Below are 11817 nucleotides of genomic sequence, written 5' to 3' on the forward strand. Positions count from 1 at the left end.
GGTTGGGTGTGAAGAACTTGAGAGCAATGAAGGCTGTTAAATATTGAAGTATTATATGAAGAGTATTATTATGAAGAATAATAAGCAGTTGCTCTTTCCTGGAGAACACTAGAGACCTGCACCCATCTGGAGAGTCTAAAGGCAGTGTCCTTTGATGGAGTTTATTCTATGCCCAGGGACAGCTCCTTTGAGCCTATGTACTCTTCAGTGTCTCTAACTTTGCTTCTTTGCCTCTTTCCCTTCTTTCACAATCTGCTGCAGAGGATATGAACAGCGAAGAGAAATAAAAGATTTGAGAAGCAGCGATTGCAGTGTGTGGCTGATTAGCCTCCATGCTTGCCTCTCTGTGTTTTTTCTTGACCCTGCCACTTAGATACTTTGTAACTGAGTGAAGGACTTCCCTTCTGTGTGCTGCAAACCTCACAGTGAGAAGGAGGTAATAAGAAATGGCATATGAGATGCTGGACTCTCAACTGAGCTAGTCCATCCACAAAGCCTCTAGATCAGTACCTGGTGTATGATAAACAACGAACATTACATATTTGTTATCACAACAGCATGAACCCACAGTGCTTTCTATCTGCATAAAAACAGAGGCAACATTTTTGTGTTGATTAAATCTACTTCACAGTTTTCCAAAAGACACAGGAAGCGGGCGAGTAACTGACAAGCTTGCTCTATGAATAGGGGTCTTTCACCACTTCTTAGACTATTATCCAAGATATGTCATATTTGCCTCTTATATTAAAATGAAGACCAAAATATATGCTAAAATATTTATGCTTTATCAATGTAAAAAGGGCATTTTGAGCATGATACAGAACATCTCTCCTAGGCACCTTAATGCAAAAACACAAACAGTTTTGGCACCAACAACAATAAACAAGAGTTACCAATTTAAAAAGCTTCTCTCTTTTGATTTGGTTCCATAGAAGATATAAAATAGCCAATATCTCAATAATTACCTTAAGATCAGGCAGTGGTGGTACTCGCTTTTAATTCCAGCAGGGGCAGAGGCGGGTGGATCTCTGTAAGTTTGAGGCCAGCTAGGTCTACAGAGTGAGTTCCAGGATGGCCAGGGTCACACAGAGAAAACCTGTCTCAAAAAAACAAAAATGAAAACAAAAACAAAAACCACAAAACATCATAATCAACCAAAGGTTATGTTGTCTAAAGTCTAGGATTTAAGGGCTAACAGCAACTCTTTCCTGCAAATGAGTAAATCTGTAGCTGACTAAACGGTCTACCTTGTGGCATCTCTGCTGCTGGTTTCCTGAATATCAACAGAAGAGCTTTTGGCTTCTTTCAGGCATGGTTTCCTCATCTATAAAACAGTGGTGTGTGTTATGACAGTAAAACCACACCTAACTTCCCATTCCTAGGTGAGGTGAGAGTAGGAAAGTTATTAATGAGAGTTCATAACTCGGTAGTCATTCAGAAAAACAGCACACACGCACAAACATACACCTACCATACAAGATTTCAGCCATCGGATCATAATACTATCAATTATCATATTCTATTAAAACTGAGACATTTATTTTTATGGAACAATGCAGCATTCTCATTATATACATAGACACCAGTAATGTTCTTTTCTTCTTCCTCATCATCTCCAGCGCTGCTCCATGTAGACCCTCTCTTCATCCCAACACAAAAGTTAGCAACCACAACCCTAGAGATTGAGACAAAAAAGTTGTTTTGCTGACTCAGGGGACACCCCTCCTCCTTGTGATTTCTAATCCTTCCCCATAGACAGGTTTTGTGTGTGTGTGTGTGTGTCCTGTTTGCATTTTCATGGGGTGGGGAAGTAGGGTTTGTGGGAGAGAAAGTGGAACAAAGTTTCTTTTTCCGGGCAAAAGAGTTCCTTGTAAAAACAATGCTATATATACATGCTTATATATAATCTATCCAGTGCACTCACAACTGCCCTGCCAGACACTATGAAGTTCCACCTTGGTCGATGTATTTCTGGAGTTTTAAACAGCTGTCTGACAACAGCTGCATTTCAGTAAGACTTGGGCAGGTGGCTCCAGATCAGCCACTTGCCACTCATACGCAGGCTGAGGCTTCAGTGTTCACAGTTTACAGGAAAGAGTGTGTCTTCTTCTGTCCCGAGTGGATGCAGTGGTGAGGGCGTGGCTAAGGTGGGAGGTTGAGGTCATGAGGAAGAAGTATGGCTTCTTTGTACTTCTCTATCATGGATTTTGTTGCAAATTCATACCAGTGTAAAAATCATTCACAGCAAAAAGTCTCATCTTCTTCTCTTCCAAGAGTGCTTATAGTACATCAGCCAGCTGAGCAATCTCACAATAGATATTTCCAATGCTTTGGCCAAAAGTCATTAAATGCAACTTAAAAGAGATTAATTTGAGACATTTCTGTAAACGCAGTTTTTGGTTTTCCCACCACACTGGGAGATTTGAAGTCTCTGCCTTTCTGTGCTCTCTCACCCACTAAGCCAGAGACAAATGCTGAGTCCCTGCTGGAGGTCTGAAGACAGAAGGGGGAGGGGAAGCAGATCAGCTCAGAAGATGCTCACTCAGACTAACAAGGACCTGCAAACCAAGACCAGAAGCCATTACAAACCCATCTATGTTAGCTCTGGCTGTCACCAATGGAACTACTCAGAGACCAGTAGGAAGGACGGTAGTCTGTCTAAGACCCGTCTAGATCGTTGACTTGATCCTGAGCCTACAAACCTGAAAATAAATAAATAAATAAATAAATAAATAAATAAATAAATAAATAAATGTTGGCATGGCTGGCGGGGGCAGGATACTTAAGGGGGGTAGAGACAAATGCACCATTTTTCTAATGAAATGTGCACACTTCATCTACAGCCGGTGGGGTGAGTGTGAAAGCTACACACTTCACGCACAGGACAGGCAGAGTATGGTGAAGCAAAGCTGATGAAGAAACAGAATCTTCATCTGAGGAAAGGGGGAAAGGGCAAAGGCCTAGTCAATACTTGGCCTTATTTTAAACGTTTGTCAATTGCTCTAAAAATCAAAAAGAAGGCAAGCCTTTCAGATCACCCCAATTTTCATCTGAATGAATGCGCGCATTTGAAGCTCAACTCCAAGACGTCATCTGTCATCTAAGGTCTTAGTATTACCATCAAAACCAGCCTAAATTCTACAGGGCAGTTAAGCTGATGTAAGAGACCCCAGGAGTCACCGGTACTCTGGATCAACGCTGTGCAGCATCAGTGAAATGCCCTGGCGCCATAGGCACCACCGGAAGAAGAAACAATGGAGCCTTTTAATAGCATATTTTATTTAACCCAATATCACCAATAGGCAACTGCTGGACATATTAGAACATGCAAACTCAGTATAAAATGTTAACGAGGTGAGGTTTTACATAGTTTCTTTTTTCTTTTGTAGTTTTGGAATTCCAGTGTGTATTATGTCTGACAGCACATCACCGTTCATCCTAGCCACAGGGTAAAGGCTCAGTAGTCACGTGTGGTTAATGGCTACGGTTCTGACCAGCACAGGCTAGAATCTTTCCAGCGAACTTTCTTCAAAGAACAAAAAGAGTCCTCCTCTGTACCACCAAGCAGCCAGGCCGAGGGCAGGGGGCTACTTTCTAGAGACATCTACCCGTAGAAACAAAATGATGGCATGCAATCTCTCAGCCACATGGTCCTGGGTGATCTCCCAAGGGAAGTCGGGGCGCCTGGGGCTCAGCCCAGAGTCGGGTACAGTGCTGGAGGGGCTGCGGGGAGACTGCACTCCCTCCTCCGCTTACCTGAGTCCACGCTGAGGCCCAGACTCTGGGCCACGTCCCCCGTGGGGCTCACGAAGGGTCCCCCAGGCGCGGCCCACGCGCCTCCCGCCGGCTCGCCCTTGGCGGCGAGCTCGCAGGGTGGGCTGCCGGGAGCAGGAGCCGAGGCAGGAGCCAGGCGGCCGGAGCGGCCAGAGGCTGCGGGCATGAGCAGGGGCCCATAGCGCGGATCGAAGTGGGGCGCGTAGACCTCGTGCACGGCTGGCCGCGGGTAGCCTGAGGCTTGCGCTCCCAGGGCGCCGCCCAGCGCGTAGGGATGGTGCGGATGCGGGTGTGCGTGGTGCGGGTGTGCGTGGTGCCAGTCGGCCGCACCCTGGTGCAGGTGGCCGTGCAGCGCAGCAGGAGAATAGGGGTCGGCGGTGAAGGGCAGCTCCGAGTGTGCGGCGGCCAGAGGACTGCCCAGCGGCGCGGGGACCGGTGCCTGGTACGTGCTGTTCCAGAAGGAGGCGGGGAAGCTGCGCTGGCTCATCGGGAAGGTGCCTTCTGCTGGTCCGGGATGGGAGGAAAGTGAAAAAGGAGTGTCACCGAAGCCGTGCCAGCCGGCCAGCCTACCGGACCGGGGGCGTAGGGTTCAAGGGCTGGAAGGCTGCGGAGGGGGTAGGGACCGCAGCCTTCACCTCTGGGCGGTCTTCTAAGAGGCCTGCTGTGTATAACAGTGAGGCCATCACTGAGAAGTGATGACTCCCTGAAAGTCTCCCAGAGGACATCCGAATCACCCAGTTTTCTAGATGGGCTAACAATAGAATTTCTGATGGTGGAGGAAGTCGGAGATTTTAGAAGAGAGCTTGTCCTGTCCCCTTTGGTTCAGGGCAGACAGACTCAACCTCTTTTTTCCAGGCTGCAGATGGAGACCCTTGTCTCAGACCCTGTCTGAGGTCTAGCTGTCTCACTTCCTTCTCTCCTGTCTTAACTCTCCCCGCTCCAGAACATGTTTAAGGTAGGTGTCCTTTAGACAGGGACACCAAGGATAGACTTCCGAAGCTTGTTATTAGTGGTGTTATTTTCTAGAGGTCTTTCAAATATTCCTCCTCTCGCGAGAATTCAAGGATATGAGTCAATAATAATAAAAATAACAACAATAAAGATAATAATAAATCAGTCATCAGTATTGCTAACAACTCCTTAGATTATGTTAGAATAAGAGAAGTGCGCTTAGGTAGTTTGTTGCCTTGGGTAGAGAAGAGAAAGACATTCAACTCACAGTCCCTTGTTGCACATCTCCTCTGGGGAAGGCATAGGTACCACACGCTAGAAAATCTAAAGCGACTTGGAAATCACCTTCTGAATGGTGAACAAATGTCTCGTTGAAAAATAGTTTAGGCAATGGGAGCGAAATAAGAGGAAGTTTTGTATCGAAAACGAATGCTTCGAAATCTTATCTAAGGGCAACGTTTGTGCAAAATGACAGATACTACTTTAGGAATAACTAGGGGAGCAATGAGGGCTGTGATTCCGGCACAAATGACAAATGAAAATTCGTTCTCTCTCTCTCTCTCTCTCTCTCTCTCTCTCTCTCTCTCTCTCCTCTTTTCTCCCTCTCTCCTTCCCTCCCTCCCTAACAAAGATTTCACTTCTCAGCTCAGTTACAAGTGAAAGAATGAACTGCCTGAGCGTGTTTATGGATGATTTTCCTCAACTTCCGTGTTGTTGCTAACCATGGAATTGCAGCTAAGGATGGCTCCCATGACTGGTCCATAGTTAGAGGAGAGCAGTTCTCTGTAGGGAATGTAGAAAAAGGCTTCTCTCGTTCACAAAACTGTTAAAATTTTGTTTCTTTGCTATACCACTGGCTTGCATTATCAGAATTTCTGCTTTAAGATTTCTCAAGCATTTGAAGCCTGTCAAAAGACTGACAAGTTTTAGGAAATACTCTTAAGCAGATTTCGCTTGCAGGGGGGTGGGCGGGAGGGCAAATTTTCAGAAATTGGGAAGGAGCCTCATAGATTGTTGGTGGAGGTTCTCCTCCACTGGTTGTGGGAAACCTCTGGTTTCCACAGGACATCAACAGACATGTCAAATGTTGATGCTTATAGCCATCTCTGGGGATGGTTAGGAGGGCAAGTGTTATTCTAATTTTAGAGACCAATAAATACTGAACTCCACGAGGTTAAAAGACTTGCCCTAGGTCATAATGCTAGGAATTGGTAGAGTCCATGCACACATCTAAGGCTACCAATTCCAAGCCAGATTTTGTCTTTCACTGCCGTCAGACCACGGCTCTCCTCCGTATCTTTTAGAAGAGCTTGCGCCCATGCTTTTCCCCTATGCATTGTTTATGCCCCCCCTCCCCCATTCAAATGCTGCCCTTCACCCTCTCTCTTAAGCTTATTACTTACTCTTTTAGGACCCTAGAGGTAGACTGCAGCAGGCAGATAAACTTCCACCTACCCTTCTCATTGGGGTCCTACTCACCTCGCCAGGGTCCTGAGCTCCTGTGAGCTTTGGTGGTACAGCTGGGGGTGTAGCTGCTAGGCTGGCTCAGGGCCCTACTGAAATGTTCATCCACCACAGAACTGATGTCCCCCCGAAAGTAGGTGAAGAGGACACATCTGGAGTTGATATACTCAGCTTCTGGTGGGCGCTCTTTCTCCGGACTGCCCTCCTCTTCTTTCACACTGGCTGGGGTTTGGTTGGAAAATGAGGAACTCCCACTGGCACTGCTGCTTGGGCTGGCGTTGCACTCTTGGGCTTCCTGCATTTTTGAGTAGTAGGCTAGTTTCTGGAGAGAGAGAGAGAGAGAGAGAGAGAGAGAGAGAGTTAAACGTCATTGAGCCGGGCGGTGGTGGCGCACGCCTTTAATCCCAGCACTTGGGAGGCAGAGGCAGGCGGATCTCTGTGAGTTCGAGACCAGCCTGGTCTACAAGAGCTAGTTCCAGGACAGGCTCCAAAACCACAGAGAAACCCTGTCTCGAAAAACCAAAAAAAAAAAAAAAAAAAAAAAAAACGTCATTTCTGAAGAGATGGTCAGTGTAGGATCATCCTTAAGGTAGCCATTGAGTAATTGGCATCTCTGCCTAAGCTATAAAAACCAGCAATAGATGGTACACACAGTTGCCTCTCTGCCTTCAATAGTCCCTAAAGAAAACCTGCCTTCTTTGATACTTTCTCTTCCCAGAATTGCAGGAAAACTGTCTTAAAATGTTGGGGTGAAAAATCTCAGAAGACATTGAACTGACGGAACAATCAATCAATCAATTAGTTATTCGATAAAACAAAGAGAAAACAAAACAAAACAAAGAAAAAGCAAACCAGATTGTGAGGACTGTAAACCGAGTTCATCTTTCAGAGCTGCGCTCAGGGCATATAGATTTTTCCAATCAGACTGCAAGGATCACGACGGCACCCAAGTTAAGCTAGCAGTTCTGTACATGAGAACTCAGAGCAGAAACACAAGACACAAGATCAAGCATCCTCATGATGAAACAGAAGAGCAACAACAATGAACAAAGGTTCCACATTACACAATCAGGAATGAAGTGCTATGGAAAACAAAAAGGAGTTCCAGACTCATGACTGGGGAAACTCTGGATCTTTCTAATACATGCAAGTTGATTTTTATACGGGCGTCCACAAAAATCTCTAAAGTCGGGGTCAGTTGTTTGCATTCATTTGATTGGTTTGGGTGCAAGGTTTGCTACAGCCTAGGCTGGCCTGAAACTTGCCAAGCAGCTGAGAGTGTCCTTGAACTAAGATCTTCCTGTCTCAGCCTTTCAAGTGCTGGGGCTACAGGAGTATTCTCTGTGTTTGTCCTTTAAAACAGATCATTTATGTAAGGAAAAGTCACCAAAGGACGAGCACACTGGTATCTCCAAACAGAAGTTATGAAAAGGAGCACAAGGAAGAAGGTTGGGATCCTGATGTACTCCTGAGCCAGTCACTGTATCAATGAAACTTTAAGACCAGATGCAGCTACTGAGGACATCTTAGAAATGAGCCGTGCATTGGTTATAGTGCTAAATCATTCTCAAGGCAGAGGTGGCCTTGAAAGGAAGGGCAGAGGCACACAAAGAGATTTTATGTAGTAGACAGGTCTGGGGTCGAGGAGGAAAAAGGATGAGCTACAGGACTTAAGTATCCCTCCTTTTTGCAGTAGATCATCCCACACTGGGAAAGGGCTTCTGGCCCCAGAAGCTGGGGCCCCAAAATTCTAGTTTTGAACATCTTCACCACACCCTGAATGCCATGTCCTTGCTTCATTCACCATGAGAAACCATGGCGATTCCTAAACGTAACACAAATTAGGACTACATATTCTAGATTGGAAAGTTATCTGAATATATTGTTGGGGTTTGCAAACAAAATTGTTTAAGTACTGACGCAAACAACAACAGTTCGCGTCACTGTTCCCTAAAGAGACCAGGTGCTTGCTTTCCAGCCTGGTCCAGAACTCTGACGCCATAGGTGTGTGCTTTTCCTTTTGCCCTGGAATACTGTTCTCAGATTCTGCTACCTTCGCTGTGGACACGGAAGGAAAGAAACAGCAGTTGACAACACACACAGCCCAAGGAAAGAGAAATCAGAAATCGGCAGACTCGAATGAAACTTGGACAGTTTGCAGGAGCGGGGTTAAACGATCTAAAAAATGACTTTGGGCTGTCGCATTCTACCACTTGGGTCCCAGAAGGCTGAGCTCCGGGGTCGGGCCAGTCACACCGGAATAGGACTCCCTAGAACTCTGCAAGGCACAGGTCTTAAGGCCAGTGCGGTCTGGCCGGTTTCTCCTGAAAACGAATCCAGCAGTTTCGGAGTTAGTTGGCCCGACCGCCTGAGACCTGAAATGGAAGAGATTATTATTCCTAGGATGATCGCACAGTTCTCCATCTTAGAACGACAAGGCGGGCTTTTATTTTCTTTTTTGTTTTTATTCTTGCGGCCAAGATTAAAGTTTGAATTTCCCAGCCTGAGCTTTGCGGGAGCCCTGCGCACTCGAACCAAACTTTAGGAAGAAAATTCAGTGGGAACCATCCTCATCTGTTTTCTGGGAAGGCTTAGGTGCATATTAGCACGACTTAGGTGCCCTCCCAGGACAGTAAATGGACCAGCTAAAGATAATTAGCTGCGCTCCCGGCATCCCGGCGTCTTTGGCTGCCTGTCTGTCGCTCCTGGCGCTCAGAGGCTCAGGCGACCTTTCGGGTAGCGGTTCTTTCGTTGTCTGGGGTGCTCCACTGGTGCCCGCCCCACCCGAACAGACTCGTACCTGGTGGTAGGGAGTGTATGCGGCTGCGAAATAAGGCTGCGGAGGACCGTAGACCTGGTACATAACATCCAGACAGCTCATGGCTCCCCGCCGCGGAGGCAGCTGAGTGGTTTCTCATCAACGCTGTTTTGGAGGAGCTCAAGGATGCTGCAGCGGCTACGGTGGCGACAGAGACCCAGAGTCATGGGCCGCGGGGCAGTGCTGGGCTGGGGATGCGGCAAGCTCGCTCCCCTCCCACTCCACGGTTCTAGGTTAAAGCCCGGCCGCGCTCTCGGGCAGAAGCGCCGGGGCTCCCGCTAGTGCGCATTTAAACCCCGCAGCCCCTGGCGCGCTGACGCTGCGAGGGGGCGGGGACCAAAGGACAGCTCTGTTTCGGAGAGTTTCCCGGGACTACCTCGCGGGAGGCTTGTGTCCTGGGTGTCAGGGAGTGGATTCTGAAAGTGGAGCTCTAGACTTCCCTCCCAGAGTAGCGATTTCCGTCTTCCCTTGTTTCCACGAGGGACAGAGACCGCAGAAACACAGAGATAGAGAAACCAGGAACAGTGATAAACCAGGGTGCAGGTACCGGCAGAGCGCAGGAAAGTCGCAGGCAGGTCTTGGGGCAGAACCACTGCCCGCAGTCCCGAGAAGAGGTTTGGGGAGGCATAGAGCACAGAGGTTTTTTTTTTTTTTTTTTTTTTTTTTTTTTTTTTTTTTGCGTGTGTGTGTGTGTGTGTGTGTGTGTGTGTGTGTGTGTGTGTTAGGGGAGCATGCTGGGGAGGAAGCTGAGAAAAAGGCAGGGACAGGTTGCCACAGATGGGTTAAAAAAGGAGTTATGGGACTCCGCGGGGAAGTGGCTGGCAGTGGTTATGACTTGCGGTTCCATCTCCTGTGAACTTTCACCAACCCTTGTTCGGGTCCCCAGTACCCCATCTACTGTTTTAATTCTTCTTTCTTGGGTCGTTCCTTTTCTCCGTTTTAAGTTCTATCCCACCCCTTTCTCTTTGATGCTCTCAACGAACCAACTTGATTCCCGTGGATGGCGCCTGTTCTGTGTGGACTACTTTCTAAGATTCCCAAAGCTCCTATTCAGCCCTCTTATGCCAAGCCGGAGTGTCTACCTGGCCCTTTAAAAGTTCCTTAACGTTTAGATCAGGGACTTCTTGGTTCTAAGACGCACCTCAGCACTGCTATCATAGTACTTAGGTTTTCTTTTTGGTTGGTTATAAAAGCTGTGATGGTCTGTTCCGTTTAAGAAGGCAAGACTGTGAACCATGCCCCTTAGTGATTCCTTTTCTTGTCAGCGTTGCCAGCGGTGTGGGCTCTTATTGCGGGTGCCCAAGGGGTGTGTGTGTGTGTGTGTTCCCGGTGTTTGCTCCCAGCTCCACCAGAAACCCTCGTGGGAGGGGAGATATAACAAAGGAATCCTCCGTCTAGTCTAAGGGTGAATTGACACATGGTTACTTCATGGCAAGGTCAAGCGGCAAAAATGGTCTTTAGATGGGAGGAACCTCAAAGAACCATGGAGAGTCAGTTTTGGGGACTTGGGGCACAGGTGGTAAGCTTCCAGAACCCAGGAATGTATAGATGAAAGTGAGCAGAAACGGTCTTATCTGCCAGATTAAGTCCCAGAACTCCGATTCTCGTTCAATTGTGAGCAATTAACTTTTGAAGATACCTCTTTTTTTGAGAAGAGGAGCATTTGAAATTAAATTGCTGCTTTAATTTAATGTAATTGTATTGGAATCTGTATTTTTGGTTTCTGTTTTCATAAAGGGGCTCCAATTGAGCTTATAAATGGGAAGCCATCCTGGGGGATTCCTCAAGTAACTATAATGCAATGTATAAATGGTGATGGACCATGAACACACTATAATCCCAACACTTTGCATGCTGAGGAAGGAGGATTACCAGGTTTCAGGCCAGCCTAGTTCACATAACATGTCACCATCTCAGAAAACCAAAATAAATGTGAATAAATTCAAATAACTTCCCAGTACAGTTTTTAGAGGTTAGGCCAAGGGTGGCTTAACCAGGGGGGTGGGGTCGCTCTAGAGTTTTATACTATAGAGGTGCACAGATGAAAGAACATCCCTCTAAGCTCTCTGCTACTTTTCAGAAGATGCACACTGTGCCCACCCCTCTCCCCAACCTGGACCACAATCCATTAGATGCCTGAAGTTTTGCTCCTAGATGCTACACCACACTCACTTGCATCAGGTTGACTATTGACTCAGCAAGGCAGGCTGGAAGCTAGGAGCTGACTCAGGTCACAGGTCTAAGGACATCTTAGTAGGCCAGGTGATGCAGGCCCAGCTTTTGCTTCATATGTTCAAATCTCGAAGTCTGTCTTTGAACAGAAAGGGTCCACTTTCAAAGAGTGCTTCTTTAGAAGCCTCTGCTGCACAGAGGTTTTTTTTTTTTTTTTTTTTTTTTTGTGTGTGTGTGTGTGGTAGGGGAGCATGCTGGGGAGGAAGCTGAGAAAAAGGCAGGGACAGGAAAGATGGGGTTCTCTGCTTTTGTCTTCCTCACCTAACCACCTAACCAACTCTTTTTTAGAGTAAAGGTTTAGCCACAGATGTTTTAGTTAGTTTGATTCCTTCCTTCCTTCCTTCCTTCCTTCCTTCCTTCCTTCCTTCCTTCCTTCCTTCCTTCCTTCCTTCCCTCCCTCCCTCCCTCCCTCCCTCCCTCCCTCCCTCCTTCCTTCCCTTCCTATCCCCTCCCTCCCTCCCTCCTTCCCTCCCTCTCTCCCTCCCTCCCTCTTTCTTTCTTTCTTTCTTTCTTTCTTTCTTTCTTTCTTTCTTTCTTCCTTTCTTCCTTTCTTCCTTTCTTCCTTTCTTCCTTTCTCT

At 47.0% G+C, this 11817-nt stretch overlaps 1 protein-coding gene across 3 annotated transcripts; it reads right to left on the reverse strand.

Moving 5' to 3' along the window:
• Window positions 1–2514: 2514 nt before the first annotated feature.
• On the reverse strand, window positions 2515–9234 carry Vgll2 (vestigial like family member 2). 3 transcript variants are annotated; one of them, XM_057762624.1, is made up of 4 exons: window positions 8990–9234; window positions 6205–6511; window positions 3757–4278; window positions 2515–2558 (listed from the first exon to the last, which is right to left on the reverse strand). In XM_057762624.1, the coding sequence occupies exons 1-4, from the start codon at window positions 9068–9070 to the stop codon at window positions 2548–2550; spliced, it is 921 nt and encodes a 306-aa protein (XP_057618607.1). In that variant the 5' UTR covers window positions 9071–9234; the 3' UTR covers window positions 2515–2547. The 3 variants fall into 3 exon arrangements, with proteins under 3 accessions (XP_057618607.1, XP_057618606.1, XP_057618605.1); XM_057762623.1 differs by lacking the exon at window positions 2515–2558 and having other exon boundaries at window positions 3265–4275; XM_057762622.1 differs by lacking the exon at window positions 2515–2558 and having other exon boundaries at window positions 3265–4278.
• Between the last annotated feature and the right edge of the window lie 2583 nt (window positions 9235–11817).

The sequence above is a fragment of the Chionomys nivalis genome, chromosome 2 (genome assembly GCF_950005125.1).
Source record: "Chionomys nivalis chromosome 2, mChiNiv1.1, whole genome shotgun sequence".
Lineage (NCBI taxonomy): Eukaryota > Metazoa > Chordata > Mammalia > Rodentia > Cricetidae > Chionomys > Chionomys nivalis.